Source organism: Amblyomma americanum, chromosome 8 (genome assembly GCF_052857255.1).
Source record: "Amblyomma americanum isolate KBUSLIRL-KWMA chromosome 8, ASM5285725v1, whole genome shotgun sequence".
NCBI lineage: Eukaryota > Metazoa > Arthropoda > Arachnida > Ixodida > Ixodidae > Amblyomma > Amblyomma americanum.
This window is the reverse complement of record NC_135504.1, coordinates 58,271,725-58,287,434: the sequence shown is the minus strand read 5'-3', so window position 1 is coordinate 58,287,434 and position 15,710 is coordinate 58,271,725. Positions and strand designations below refer to the sequence as shown.

Genomic DNA, 15,710 nt, shown 5'->3' with positions numbered 1-15,710 from the left:
TTGTTCGAAGCACGCATGCATACGTCATTACGAACGAGTTCCAGCCCCTCACCCCATTCGACTTACGGGGGCGAGAGAGACAAGGCGAGTACGAAATTTGCACTTCACCCAACTCCCCTCCTCTTTCATGACCCCTTTTATGACACCGGCAGCTCTCACGAAGTGGGAGTTTGGATGATCAATCAACCAAGTAATCAATTCTGGAGTACCATGTCAGGCCGACAACCATACAGACCTCTTCTGTTCCATTAAAGTCCTCCTCCTCCTCCTCCTCCTCCTTATTATCATCATCATCATCATCATCACCATCAATCGATCAATCAATCAATCAATCAATCAATCAATCAATAAAATAGTTTATTCGAAACTAGTTCATGTGGCGTTGAAATACATTTAAAGAGGAAGCCTAATAGAAACTGGAGCTGCATCGACTGCGCTCGCTACCGTCATTGGAGGGACGCGGCATCGACCGTCAGTTCTGCATGGCGTGCTCCCTGGTCCACTGGCGTGCCATGGCATTGAAGGCCGGGCGGTCGTCCTTGTACAAGGCTGCCGCCAAAGGAACCAGAGCGTCATCCGGGTTAGGGTCGCACATCAGGCAGGATATGGACAGGAGCAGCTTGCCGACAGATAGCGCGGGAGACCAGTGCGCATCCAGGACGTCGAGGCAGATGGCTCCCGAGTCGCTGCTGATGTTGGGGTGGAAGATCTTGGTGAGGAACCTCACCTGCGAGGTGGAGACGCTCTCACACTGACGTAAGCATGAAACTTGGGTCATAAAAACAAACAATAATTTGCACAGGGCATTTATTCTCTTGATCATGAGAATTGCATACGCAGGTGGGGTCGCACGAAACGCTGATGCTAACTCTGATTACGACGAATAAAGGCAGAGGTAACACTAACACGGAGAGGCCTCGTTTGGGCTCCCTGCTTTCAATGCCATGCTCAAACGTTCAGCTGGGGCGGATTTATTTATACAATGCTGCCTCCTTTATTTTCCAGTCCAGGCAGGTGCCACACGGACTTTATGTAAAACGCCCTTACGGGCAACTCTTAGAAGGGGTAGTTCGGGAACACGCTGGTGCACTGTTCACGAGGCTTCTTTTATCTTAATTCGCTGCAGATAAAGAGCTTCCGTGTAGTTTACTAATGGAACTTGAACAGTGACGCGTTGTCATCCAGGTGGGTGGTGGGGGCGGGGGGGGGGCGGGTCATTCAGGGGAGACAGCAGGGGACATGGTCTGAAAATATACAATACAAATATACTAAAGTATATTCTTACACCGTTGCAGAGCGCGACCTATAGGGGAGCGCTGCCTCAATTGTGTTGGTCGCGCCCCTGCTACTCTTAAATCTTCCCCTCTTGCTCTTCCATACCCGTCATGTGACGCAGCGTAAGGGACCTTGTGAATGCAGTGACCGCCGAAAACCAGACATTCGGAAAATTTCTTGACTGCCTTAAACATTTAGAGCCACCACCACTAACCTGCTCATCTATCTCCGTACAAAACACTGCTTCATAATTAGACGAAGCTTTGTGCTGCAAAATGACATTACCAGTAGAAAAGATGGCTTAGAATACAGTTAGTAGTTATACAGTATCCAACGCACTCCGACGTGATAACGGCTCTTTCCGCATCTCAATCCTGGTGATTTGTATATTAGCCGACAGCGTGTAGCATAACGCTTGGTGGGAACAGTCGTAATGATGTGCATGGAAGTGTGGCACTCGGGGACTCCGCTCTTCCAAGGTGTGCCCGCGCACTTCTGCGTGCCTACTCTCATTTTGGCTGCAGATAAAACCTGCCAATGTGTGGATTGAGCCAGTTAACGTGAGTAAAGTTAGAATGGAAGAAAACATTTAGTTCGGGTCATCCTCTTCCAAATGAATTTCTCCCCACCTCGCACAAATTTTTAATATACACTCGGACAAAGGTGCCAAATCAAGACACCTCTTATGACACTGAATGCGAAACTTTGACACCATGTTCTGATCACCTAGTGCTGTTCCTCAAGCCTTTCCACTGCCGTACTTTCCACGGTTACTTTCTTGATGTATGCGTACAGGAAGATTTGATTCAATGCATTTGCATTGAAAACCTCATCGGGGGAAAAAATGTGTTGTCGCTCATAAAATTCGCACACTGGATTGAGGGGAGTGACGTCAAAGGCCGGATGACTGCTATTGGCAGGAGGGAAGAGGCGTCAGCAGACCGAAAGTGACGTAATGGTATCAATAGCTTGTAATTCTATCGCGCTGCTAACACATAATTAGGCGTACCTCCGAACTTTTTTTCAAATCACAAGCTAAAGTATCGGCATAGGCAGTGAGACTTGTATACTGTACACTCTAAACAGAAAAGAGTCAAAAAGCGCGTAAGCTGGCCTCTAGCGCACAGGCTTTGATAAAAGGGAGTGAGCTATAGGACAGCTTACTCCCCTTTTAGTTCCTTATACGGGTGTTCTTGTTTAGTGTGTGGAGATTAGCTACATTTCAGAGAAAGCGAAACGGCAGAGAAACTTCTTCATGAGAAGTAAAGCTGTCAACGAGGATTCTATGTCCCTAAATTGAATGGACGTATACTTAGGTATTGTGTCTGAAACGTAAAACGAGAGGTGATGCAATATTTTCTGTACTCAACTGCTTACCGCTAAAGCAACTGCGGTTACGTTCGCATGTCTCCTGCAGCGGAAAGCGTCCGGAAGGCCCTCCAAAGTTTCTCTACTCTTAGACGTCTAAAAATTGCCTCATTTCAGGAGAGAACACTTCGCCAATCTGCTGAGAGGACCGAACGTTTTGGTGTCAGCTCGGTGCCTTTATCGAAGGCTTCAGAGCGGCTGTCGGGCAGCTAATAATTGTTTTCAATAATAATTGTTTTTTTTGGGGAAAGGAAATGGCACAGTATCTGTCTCATATATCGTTGGACACCTAAACCGCGCCGTAAGGGAAGGAATAAAGGAGGGAGTGAAAGAAGAAAGAGAGAAAAGGTGCCGTAGTGGAGGGCTCCGGAATAATTTCGACCACCTGGGGATCTTTAACGTGCACTGACATCGCACAGCACACGGGCGCCTTAGCGTTTTTCCTCCATAAAAACGCAGCCGCCGCGGTCGGGTTCGAAACTGGAAACTGCGGATCAGTAGCCGAGCGCCCTAACCACTGAGCCACCGTGTCGGGCAGCTAAGTTTACTGAAAGAGCGTGGCACATTTATTTCGACAGCCAAATTACTGATAGTAATGAAAATGCCGAAACGCACTGAGAGTGCTCCAAGACGATGCTTAACACTCTTTAGCGCTTGCCCGATGTGCCTACTGTGAAGAAGCTGTCTTCTCCAAAAATTCGATTTGCTCTTCTGATTCCTAAACATTCACAAAGTGAGCAAGGGGGGAAAAAGCGTCAGGGTGTTTGCCAGTCCTTCAGCAAGAGGACTTGTCTACGTGTGGGGGAAGACAAGTTCTCTTGCTGGAGTGTTGGCAAGCGCCCTGTGGATTTCCCCTCCCTTGTTCTCTTGGTGATTGTCAGGAACCATACACCCTGCATCTCTCTATCATGCGTTCTTAAACGAGACTGGTTTCTAATGAACACGTTTTGTTCCGATTATGACCTATAATTTGCTATGTCCGTCAAGAGAAACAGGCGCTTGTGCCAAAAGAGAAGAATGTACTGCCATTTCATCCGCCCCGGAGGCTCAGGGTTAGCGTGTTCGGCTACTGATACGGAGTACTCAGGTTCGAACCCGACCGGCCCGGGTTCGAAACGCGGCCGCCGTCGCGGTCGGAGGCCGCGTTTCGTTGGAGGCGAAACGCTGAGGTGCCCGTGTGCTGTGCGTTGTGAGTGCACGTTAATGATCCACAGGTGGTCGAAATTATTACGGAGCCCTCCACTACAGCCCCTCTTCCTTCCTTTCTTCTCTTAGTCCCTTCATCCCTTCCCTTACGGCACGGTTCAGGTGTCCGCCGATATATGAGACAGATACTGCACCATTTCCTTTCCCCCAAAACCAATTTTTAATAACAATAATAATAATACTACTACTACTACTACTACTACTACTACTACTACTACTACAACTACTACTACTACTACTAATAATAATAATAATTGGTTTTTAGGAAAGGAAATCGCGCAGTATCTGTCTCATATATCGTTGGACACCTGAACCACGTAAGAGAAGGGATAGAGAAGGTAGTGAAAGAAGAAAGGAAGAAGCAGGTGCCGTAGTGGAGGGCTCCGGAATAATTTCGACCACCTGGGGATCTTTAACGTGCACTGACATCGCACAGCACACGGGCCCCTTAGCGTTTTCCATCCATAAAAAACGCAGTCACCGCTTTTATGGAGGCAAAACGCTAAGGCGCGCGTGTGCTGTGCGATGTTTCATTAAATTGGTTTTTGGGGAAAGGAAATTGCTCAGTATCTGTCTCATATATCGTTGGACACTTGAACCGCGCCGTAAGGGAAGGGAAAAAAGAGGGAGTGAAAGAAGAAAGGAAGAAAGAAGTGCCGTAGTGGAGGTCTCCGGAATAATTTCGACCACCTAGGGATCTTTAACGTGCACTGACATCGCACGAAGGAGAGAGGGGTCGGTGACGGGAGCGGTCGCATACCGCGTCGGCTCCGTGACAGATCGCAATCAATTGCGATACACCAACTTTTCCCCCTGCAAGCCTGGTATCATCGTCTCCAGGAACCTCAGCGGCACCCGTCTACACCACGTTTGTTAAGGTGGGGCCAATTTTTGACCACTTTTCGGTCATTTGAAGCTTTCGTCACGCCGCGGTGGTGCTAAGCCTAACGGCGCCGGGGCCTGCGATAACCCCGGTCGGGGACCCCTCGGCTCTGGCGGCTCCAAATCAAGTCACCGGATACGACCCGCAGTCCTTGCAGATCGTAACAATGGATACCCATCAACCCGAGGATACGACTCAAGGCGAGGATCCTCTACCAACCGAGGACGATTACCTCCAAGATATGGTCCGCGTCTGGCGCGGAAAGAAGAACGCGGCGGCGGCATCGAGGGACGCTGGTGCTGGTGCCACCCAGCAGCAGGCGCCGGCTAGCTCTGCGCATACGCAGGGCGGGAGTGCGCTGAACGCAGCCTCGAAGAGCTCCAAGCAACTCCGGTGGCGGCCGCAGAACACGCCGCGCATTGAAAAAGATGACATCGTCGTGGTGCTGAAACCAAGAAACACGGTCAACCTCAAGGCAACTTTTGGTCCTGGACGAGCCGGCGCTGCAGTCCGCAGCATCCTCGGGGACCACGCAAATGCTGGACTTGAGGTGTGCCCCGTTTGGGACCAAAACGTCCTTGTATGTGCACTGAAATCTGTCGACGCCGCGGAGGAGCTACTCCGGGATATTGTGCTGCCGGTAGGGGAACGCGAGCTACCGTTCCGGGGACACCCTAAACTCTCCGGTGCGTTCTGTCGAGGCGTCGTGACTGTTACGCCAGACAAAACGTCTGAAAGCGTTAAACGAAAACTCAGTGCGGAACAAAATGTGGTGTCTGTGCGCAAGCTAGGGGGAACCCCGGTTGCGGTGATCACCTTCGCGGGGACCAAGATGCCACGGACGGTGTTGTACAGCTACGAACGGCTCCCTGTTCGCCTGCACAAGAAAACAGTGCCAGCATACCACCGCTGTGGCACAGTGGGCCATCGGGCCGATGCGTGCCTGCGACCGCAGCCGGGCCGCTGCAAACGCTGCGGAGTCCAGGTTCCCGATGCCACTCCTGACGGCCCGGCAGAACATGACTGTGTTCCGAGCTGCCTCATCTGCGGAGGCGGCAACCCTACCGGAGCTCCTGGCTGTGCCGGGCGGTTCCGGAAAGCCATCAAACCGAGATCCCCATCCGGATCCAAACCGAAGACAAAGACGGGGCCCAAGCAGGCTCCTCCGCCCAAGGCCAAGAAAGCGCCAGCCGATCAGGAAACCAAGGCCAAACCCGGCACATCGAAACCTGTCAAGTCCGCGACCCAGGCGGTGCCCCCGGTCCTCAACGCCAGGGACTTCCCCCCCTTGGCACCCGTCCAACCACAGGTGAGCAGTTGGAGTAGGGCAGTCTCCGGGCCCCCTACCCGTCCCTCCCCTACCGAAACCGCCCTACAGCAGCAGGTAGAGGAGCTCAGGCGCCGGAACCAAATTCTAGCGCGCCAAATTCAAGAATTAGAGGCCAAACAGGCCGGGTCATCCGAACCAATGCAAGAAGCTGAGCCAGATGACGAAGATGACGGATCATCCGTAACATCTTGCCTCACTAGCGTCTCGCGGCAGTGCGGGGACACGGTAGTTGGATCTGCTGGTCGCGTCGCCGGCCTAGAGGCACTGCAGCGCCAAACCGAGCAACTGGAGGAGCAAGTGGCGGCCCTCCCGAATCAAATCATGTCAGCAGTCCGCGAGTCCTTCCAGGACATGTTCAAGGCAGCTTTAACGCAAGCACTTCCCGACCTTATGGCCCAGGTCACTGACTCGGTCCTTAAAGCCGTGCAGCCCTGGGTCAGCACCCAAATTAAGAACGCCACTAGCTGCGAATCCCCTCACCTCAAACGTAAGACAGCCTCCCGCCAGGCAGCGGAGGAACATGGTTCAGGCTCTGCAGCTGGTGGGTCGGTGCGGCCAATCGCTGGGGTTGCGCTGGCTCCCGGCCAGAGCTAGTCCGATCGCCCGTAAATAAATAGAACAAAATGGCTAGCAGATCTAATAGGAATGATAAAAACCTTGAAAAATTCCAGATCATCCAATGGAACTGCAGGGGTTTCAGAGCTTGGAAAAAACGGTCACACCTCCAGCTCTACCTGCAGTCCCTAGGAGACATGCCGGCACTCATTGCCCTGCAGGAGCCCGGCATAGACGCTAAATTATCAGGCTACAGCACCTTTCAGGGGGGCGCCTCTATGTGCATCTTGGTGAATAAAGCTTACACCGTGGTTCAGGTCGACTTAGACTTGAGTATCGAGCAAGAATATACAATGGTCCGGGTACTGCCTCTCAGACGCCGCGACCCGTCAATACATATTCTCAACATATACTGCCCTCCGCATAAGCCGCGCATAACTTTTAATGAAATCTTCCTTCGCGCGATAAAAATGGCAACCAAAGAACCTCTAGTGATCGTTGGAGACTTCAATGCTCCCAGCCTTCATTGGGGCTACCACTTCGAACAGGCAAGAGGACGTAAGCTGGCGGAGCTCATCTCCACTCTCAGCCTCACGTTGCTCACGGACCCGGCGTATCCCACCCGAGTGGGGAATTCGGTAACCCGCGACACGTGTCCCGACCTTTCTCTCGTTAAAAATGCTAGAGCGGCTGCTTGGGAGAACTTGGGAGATTCTCTAGGCAGCGATCACCTCCTTCTCCGGATTACACTCATGGCGACGGCAGCGCGCAAAAAATGGGGTCAGGCCAAGCTGACCGATTGGCACAAATTCCGAAATCACACTATCCCTCCCGTACTATTTTCCGGCGGGTACGCGGAGTGGGCTAACCACATATACAACATTCAGAAACAACACGTCACAACACTACAAACCACCGAAGAGATCCCCGCAGTAGACACCCACCTCCTGCATTTGTGGGAGGCGCGCCGGAGCTTAACTGAACGGTGGAAAAAGCAGAAAACTAATCGCAAATTACGCGACCGCATAGCCAAACTCACACAGCAGGCTGCAGCGTATGCTGCCGAACTCTCAGATTCAAATTGGATACCACGCTGCGACGCCGCAGCTCATCAGATGAGCTCGAAGGGGACGTGGCGTCTCTTTCGCAGTCTAATGGACCCCTCCCAAACGAGAGGGGAGACGCAAAAGCAGCTCCGGCGGGCTCTGCAAGGGTATCAAGGTACGACGGCGCAACCTGCGGACACTCTGTGCGACAGATATCTCTGTCGTACGGAGGACCCGCCTGGGCCTGAGTACATGTACTCTGGCAGGCCTAATGAAACACTTGATGCCCCTTTTGAGTTGCACGACCTTAAGGCGGCCTTAGCAAAAATGCGCCGGGGTACGGCTCCGGGACGGGATCACATAACAGTGAACCTGTTGGCGAACCTACCGGACCCAGCCTACCTCCATTTATTAGAATACATAAACCAGATCTGGGACAGGCGTCCACTCCCTCCCGAGTGGAAAACGTCACTTGTGATGTTTATCCCTAAAACAGGTAAGGCCGTGAATACGGACAACCTGAGGCCCATATCACTGACCTCATGTGCGGGCAAGCTTATGGAGACGATGGTTCGGGATCGCCTCTCTCCATACCTGGAGAGTAAGGGCGTCTTTGCAGTCACCCTGTTCGGGTTTCGCCCCCACATGTCTGCACAGGATGTCCTTCTCCAGCTGCACAGGGATGTAATACGACCCACAACTATGCAACACAATGACAAAGCCATCCTCGCCCTTGACCTGAAAGGGGCTTTCGACAATGTTAAACACGGAAGCATCCTGGCCAACTTGAGTTCTACCGATTGTGGGGCTAGGGCCTACGCGTATGTAAGAGATTTCTTGACTAATCGCCAGGCCTTCCTTCGGATTGAGGGCGAGGAATACGGCCCTTACATGATGGGAACACGGGGTACCCCTCAGGGAGCGGTGTTATCAGCGCTCCTGTTCAACATAGTTATGATGCGCCTCCCAAGCCAACTGGCCCGGGTGGAAGGCATTCAACACGCGTTATATGCAGATGACATTACAATTTGGACCGCTGAGGGGAGCCTTGGGGACATGGAGGCCCGGCTGCAGCAGGCCGCTTCCATAGTCGATGCGTATGCTATGGACTGTGGGCTCCAATGTGCTCCAGCGAAATCAGAGCTTCTGCATGTCAGAGCGAACCCAAAGGATAGGACAGCAATTCACATCTCTCAGTCAGGAGGTCCTATTAGAGAGGTGGAGGAGCTCCGTATTCTGGGCCTTTTCATTCACCCCAGACTCAGACCGGACTCCACCATTGTGAAACTCAAGAGAGTAGGCGAACAGGTAGGGCGCATGATCCGCCGCGTTTCCAACAAGCGGGGCGATCTGCGGGGCATGGTTCGCGCTTTGGCTCGTCTATGCCTTCGTGACTAGCCGGATCCTCTACGCCGTGCCATATCTCCGCACTACTAAGCAAGACGAGGCGCGAATAGACGCCATCATCCGCAAGGCAACTAAGCGAGCCCTGGATCTCCCGGTGGCTACCTCTAATGCCAAACTGAAGGCATTGGGGGTGCTAAACTCCTACCAGGAGCTGCGGGAGGCCCACCTCTTGAACCAATACACGCGGCTCATGCAGACGGCCCCTGGGCGCCGCCTGCTAAACCGCTTACACATCCAACACGACTGCACTCCAGAGGAGACGGAGTATCCCGGTACTGTGGCGCCATATGCTCTGGGTCTCCCCGCTCCCCCGTAACATGGACACCGACATGCACGAAAACAGACGACAAGCGCGGGCTCGGGCTCTTGAGAGACAACACGGCTCCCGACCCGGTGTATATCATGTAGACGTAGCAGGGCCGTCGCCCACGGGATTTTACACGGCCGCTGTTGTTCACCAGGAAATGCACGTCGATGGACTCTCTTTTCGAACCCGGAATTCAATGCGAGCCGAGTAAGTAGCGATAGCGCTTGCTGCCGCCCCCGCCAATTCGAGAATCATCATTAAGGACTCCCGAAAAGCATGTGATCACTACTTGGCTGGGGAGATCTCCCCCTCAGCTGCTTGCATTCTAAGGCGGACTGCCACTGATCCAACACCGAAAAGAATCATTTGGGCTCCTGGCCATCAGGGCGTACGAGGTAATGAGGCCGCTGACGCTGCTGCCCGAGCGCTTATTAACCGGGCTCCTCATCCCAGCTCTTCTGGCTCGGAGACTAACCAGCCGCTGCTGCGATTCAGGGAAATAATAACGCATTATAGCGACAACCACCGCCTTTTCCCGGCCCCTGCCAAGGGGCTGAGTAAGACGGAGGAGCGAACTTTAAGGCGCCTGCAGACAGGTACTCTGCTCTGTCCTGCAATCTTAAAGCATTACGATCCTAACACGGATGGGCGATGCCCGCACTGTGGGGAGACCTGTGATATCTTCCACATGGTGTGGGCATGTACTCAAAATCCCCACCTCCCCCCTTCCCCTTCCAGAGAGGCATGGGAGACTGCCCTCCTCAACTGCTCCTCGCTTGAGTCCCAAAGGGCTCTGGTGAAACGGGCGAGAGACGGGGCATTGTCATGCGATGTTCCGGACTATGGACGCCGACCATGTAGCGGGGCCACTCTGTGGCTCCCAAGCTCTATTGCAGCAATTAAAAGTTTTCACCACCACCCACATCGCACAGCACACGGGCGCCTTAGCGTTTTTCCTCCATAAAAACGCAGCCGCCGCGGTCGGGTTCGAACCCGGGAACTCCGGATCAGTAGTCGAGCGCCCTAACCACTGAGCCACCGCGGTGGGTAGTGCAATTTTAAATTTCTGTCATTTCAACGGCAGCCATGCGTACCCTGGGAGGCAGGAAAGGATATTCCTTGGGGAAATTGATGCTGAGCTTGAACACCCCTCCTTCGTAGGGGCTGTCCTCGGCTCCCGTGATAGTGGCCTGCCAGGCAAACAGGTTGGAGTGGTCCACAAGACCGGCGGAACAGTTGTCCGGGGGGTCGACGCTCATCTCTCTCAGCTCCTTCTTGAGGCGTTCCAGGGCCATGGCGCACCTTGTGGTCAACCTTCTTGGGGTAGCCCAGGTGGGCAGTCGGCGAAGCGCGTTACGCTCAAGTGAATTTGAAGGTCACTCGTGCTTTCAGTCCAGCCTGCACACAGCGGCGATGTTAGAGATTCGAACGCGCTGCATTGACAACTATTACTGCTGACTTAATTGGCTAGGATTCCTGAAAGCATGACAGTTCATGATATGTGGAAGCCCGCGAATTGAAATGCAGACCAGTTTGGCGTGATGTCTAAGCTGCATTTCAAGAGATTCTAAAAAGAATGTTTTGCAATAAAATAAATAAACTGAAAAGTGGAGTAATGAAGCAGAAATTTAGCATAACTTAATCTATCTTATTCTATGTATGCCTTCTAGCACTTTTAGAAGGACTGAGGACCAGACCCACTCAGGAGATTATTAAAAATGAGAACAAACAAACCACATGGGCGACAAATAAATCTGACAGAAAGTTTCGAGGTCCTCGGCACACACAGGGAAGGCAGTGTATATACAAAGGGTGGCAAGACGGGCATATGCAAAGAGCTATAAAATATAGTCTTTTTAGTGAAAAGCCGTTCAGTGCCACCGTTATTTCATTAGTAGTTTGCTAGCATTATAAGGGTCCTTTGCAAGCGGAAATAGCGAACGCCGTCTGTTAGTAGGTGGCAGATGGCAACCTGGCCCTCTGCCTACGAACGAACTTGGTATACTAATTCGGACATAACGACCTTTCGATTGTTGACCTCAGTTATACCGAACCTAAGTATGCCCCTTCGGATACAACGAACTTTCGTGTATGACTCGGATGTAACAACCTAACCTAAATTAAACCTAAGTATAATATTTCACCACCTTGATTATAAGAAACTTTCATGTTTGGACCTCGGTGTAATGAATTTAGTGTGTTAACCTCTAATATCGCGAACGTGCGCGAAGCAGCAAATGTGCGACAACATCTCAAGTCGTCGGTTGCGTAAACACTGCCATAAGAGAGATCCTCGCTATTCTAAAGGTGTTCCGCATTTATCTTTCTGAGTTGTGAAAAAGTCTCCTGCGCAAACTACTTGCCTGTTTGGGTTCAAGCACAGGCCATAGGATAGCTAATGATAGTCTGAGTTTTTCAATACTTAATTTAAACATCAGAAATTGCCTGAAGTGTCCGGAATCGGCGAAAAACTGCAGTCGTCTGCGCGGACAATTTTCGTCTAGGCGAGCGGAGCAGCAGATTTGACAGGCTGCGCCATCTGGGGTACTGCAGCAAGGTGAAAAGTTGGGCTTGTTGGTGCCTGATCTTGTGGCGGGAACAGCGCAGCACGAGAGAAAGAAGGGAGAGACGGGACACGACGCTGACTAAAAACCAGATTATAATGCACATTCGTCGAATATATACATCTCGCTCGTGCAAGAAGGAAATGACAGGAGCAAACCACGTAGAAGCATTTTCTGCGACACGAGCTCCTTCACGCTATCGCGTTAAAACAAACCCATGGTTCGGGAATGCGATACCAAATGAAGAGCGTTAGCTAAGTTGTTTTCTCCTATGCTTTCAATAAATTTAGATACGAACGTGTACGTCACGAAATGACGATTCGTTTGATACCACTCGCATCCCTCTGCGACCACTGGTTCGCCCGCTACGACCATCCGAAGGTCGCCTCCCATTACGGTTTCGAGGAACATAGGTCGTCGGTACGAATCCCTCACACATACCAGGTTTCAACTCGGCTAACAACTTTGTGCGCTCTATTGTGCCAATTCGGTTGCCACCTCTCCAAACCCTCGGCGCCAAACGGGTGGGCCACAATTTTGCCACGAGTGGCGACTCGAAGTGGCACCAGTTTCAAATTTTGCAGGCCTGCGTTGCTAAGGCTATGATCACATGATTTAGCCGTCATCTTGAAATCTGAGAGCGGTCGGAGAAACCGACGCGATATGAGCAAATGTAAGTGGTAAGAGCTCTTAAAATTTTTAATTTTCCGCCCCGTCATGCAGGCGAAAGAGCGCGATGCATACTACTTTAAAGGGGCTGTGAAGTGGCTCTAATAAAGTTGCGGCATGCCTGGCATATAGAAGCATGCTGCTTCTCGAATAGTGTCCAGCAATGATTTTTTAAATGCGCTTTGTAGAAGGTGAGTTATCTGTAGTTAAAATTTGAATTTCAGCGTCTTCGCGACTTTCCCTCTCCTCTCGACGCCGGTAGGCGCTCCTTCGCCGACCAGCCTCTGGGAGCGGAGCTTCCCGACCCGCCGGAGCTAAGCGGCTTATTGGCCGCGGCCACGGCAGCTGCCTGAGGTCTGAAAGAATCTAAGCAATGGCCACATCTCTCCTTGTATACGCAGATGCGGGGGACGGAGGAGGGTGCGAGCATGAAGAAGTCGCCGGGAAGGGCTCGCCAACTTTAGAGAGTTTTAGTTTCACGTACGTAGAAGGTTCACGTACGCAAACGTGAGAAGTCTACGTAGCCTGCACGCAGGTCGTTTAAAACCCTTATAGTTACACGTACGCGAAGCACGCCGCGCGTTGCGCCTAGCGCCATCTACTAAGAAACACAGACACTAGTTGTAGCCTAAATCATCCAAGATAAGTCTTTAAGCCAAGCCATTCATAGCGAAACCGTTGCTATGACGACGACCAATGCTACTTCGTCAGGCTTAACAGCTGAAAAATCGCCCTTCTGTCTGAAAAACAAAAGCTATTTGTCGCTTGAAACCTTATGCGAGGGTAAGAATGGGCAAATCGAAGGCGAATACAACAGTTTAGAACACGATATCGCCTCGAGGGATTAGCGACGAAGCTGTTATCGCTGTGAAGCGGCGGGCAGGGCGCCGCCATGTTTGTCAACGCTACGTACGCAAGCAACGCAGAGACCGCAACCTAAGAATCCGAATCTCACGTACGTACGTGAGACTCGCGCATACCCTTTGCATTCTGCGCATGCGCACTGGTCACCCGTACGAGCTCTACGTACGTGAAGCCTCTACGTACTTGAAACTAAAACTCTCTACTCTCTTTTGACGCGTGATTGTGGGTCGTCTGCTGCGTGTAGAGGAGTATTATTTGGCTCTGGTTTTCATGGCAACACAGTGCCGTGATTAAGTGAGTTAATGTGCTCTCCTCGGAAGGCGTTTCAGAGCCCTTTTAAGCTCAAAATAAGGCGCCATGGCAGGCGAGAAAGCGGAAAACGAAGCTGCCACGGAAGCAGCGTTTACGCGTTTGTTGCATTCCGCAAAGGAACGCGGCGCCATTTGGCAAACTAAATGCCCAGTTAGAGCATAGAAAAGCCTTAAACATGATCAGAAATGACGCCTCACGTGACTACATCCAAGAGTTTCTTTTACGCTTACCTAGAGGGAAAGCTGGCGCCCCGTCTATGGGAGTTTGCATGGAGCTTCCTCGAGACCACCTCCGCCACCATGGGCGCTCTAAGCATCATGGGACGGACCTACCGACTGGAGAACGAGAGCTTTTGGCCCAAAAAATAATGGAAAAATAAACGTTGTTCGATGATAAAGAATGCCCTAACATTCCATATCATGTCGACAAATTGCAACAAACGGGCAGAGAAGCATGTAAAAGTAAAGTTTGCTCAACGTAATCGATGGCTTGCTCTCCTATTGGTCAAATATTGTACACACCAAAATACAACAGTTCGTGCTTAACAGGCGCACTTTTAAAAAGAAATATGTTTAAAAAATGTGGCCACATAAACACTTTACAAGGTTTTTTAACGGCGCTTCGGAAAACAAACCTTTTATTTGCGTCATGTGCTGTTGCGTTTTCGCTACTATGTCTTTTGCGCACTACGTTTGTGCCAAAGTCGTCTGCGCGCGGGGCGCGCCATGGACGAAATGGGACATCTCAGTAACACCACTCTGTGTTCCAGAAAAAATCCGACTGTCCCGCACCAAGTAGCTCACCGGCCCTTGATGCTTTGAGCGCCCGTGGTGGCCCAGCTTTCCCTCTATAGACAAGCGTCATGTTTGTAAACAAAGGTGGCGCTGCGGTCGGCAGCGACGCGGGGTGTAGGCAAAACGCAGCGCGCCTACACGGCGCCAAGCTACGCTGCCTTCGAAACCAACAGGTGTATGCGAATATTTCAAAGCGTGCGCGTCGCTTGTGGTTAGAAACATTTTTGTTGATGCTCGGAGAGTAGTTCTGTACTTTTTCAGCCTGTTCGCCAGACGGAATTAGTAGGCGGAGCGCTGCATCGGGTGCTTCTCCGCTCCTAGTTGGCGGCAAGTAACAGCGCAGTGCTACGGCAGATGAAGGCGCGATGATTCTGGTGTGGGCTAGTTGATGCATACTTTCTACGACACAGATTGACACAGCGCAACGGAACGAGGACGAGAAGAAGAAACACGAAACACAGGGTGGGCGCTGAAAGTAGGCACCAACTAGCCCACACCAGAATCATCTTAGAACATATTTCTCCTACATTGGGCTCTTTTTTTTTCTGTCAACGACCTATGCACGATTCTGATATAGCCCTGGTCAACCTGGTAGCTGTCACCACCTGCAAGTCGAGAGTCAGCGCCCGTCCTGTGTTTCGTGTTTCTTCTCGTCCTCGTTCCGTTGCGCTGTGTCAATCTGTGTCGTAGGAAGGCGCGAGGTATGGGGAGGAACTAATCGTCTACAGTTCTCAACTTAAGCTATGTTGCTATGCTATGTTGCTACAAGTTCTCAACTTATGGGCCGATAAAGCATATCCGATCGCTAGTGCAAGATAGGACGACGTGATGCACGACGCGAATCAGCTTTCTGACACGACGAACCTTGTAATGTGCTTCCTATTTTCACATAGCCGCTTCCCTCCGGAGAACTTGGAAATTAATGAACAATATAGCTGCTTTGAATAAGGCAAATGTGATTCGAGAGCTCCACGAGCGCATTCATAAACGTTTTCCTCGAGCTCCAAACGAAATTTACGCTCACTTTGGTAAGCTACAAACGTTTGCTTCTTATTTTAGAATTTATTCATGTGTGCGCATTCTGCTTGGTTGGGTGGTTTTTGGCGCGGAATTTGCTGTGTTTGCCAGGT

At 51.4% G+C, this 15,710-nt stretch overlaps 2 protein-coding genes across 2 annotated transcripts; one reads left to right on the top strand and one right to left on the bottom strand.

Annotated features, from left to right (window-relative positions):
• Positions 1–384: 384 nt before the first annotated feature.
• Positions 385–14,070, bottom strand: LOC144100363 (ubiquitin-conjugating enzyme E2-17 kDa-like). The gene is made up of 3 exons (XM_077633336.1): positions 14,017–14,070; positions 10,472–10,775; positions 385–727 (listed from the first exon to the last, which is right to left on the bottom strand). Exons 2-3 carry the CDS (start codon positions 10,670–10,672, stop codon positions 473–475), a joined length of 456 nt encoding a protein of 151 aa, XP_077489462.1. The 5' UTR covers positions 10,673–10,775; positions 14,017–14,070; the 3' UTR covers positions 385–472.
• Positions 3,661–6,700, top strand: LOC144101510 (uncharacterized). The gene is made up of 2 exons (XM_077634685.1): positions 3,661–3,695; positions 4,766–6,700. Exons 1-2 carry the CDS (start codon positions 3,661–3,663, stop codon positions 6,654–6,656), a joined length of 1,926 nt encoding a protein of 641 aa, XP_077490811.1. The 3' UTR covers positions 6,657–6,700.
• Positions 14,071–15,710: the final 1,640 nt, after the last annotated feature.

Excerpts from the sequence above, each read along its gene's own strand:
- LOC144101510 (XM_077634685.1), top strand. The coding sequence starts at position 3,661 with ATGTACTGCCATTTCATCCGCCCCGGAGGCTCAGG. Across the intron at positions 3,696-4,765 it reads ATCCGCCCCGGAGGCTCAGG|CTTTCGTCACGCCGCGGTGG; the intron begins GTTAGCGTGTTC and ends GGTCATTTGAAG.
- LOC144100363 (XM_077633336.1), bottom strand. The coding sequence starts at position 10,672 with ATGGCCCTGGAACGCCTCAAGAAGGAGCTGAGAGAGATGAGCGTCGAC. Across the intron at positions 728-10,471 it reads ATCCTTTCCTGCCTCCCAGG|GTGAGGTTCCTCACCAAGAT; the intron begins GTACGCATGGCT and ends TCCACCTCGCAG.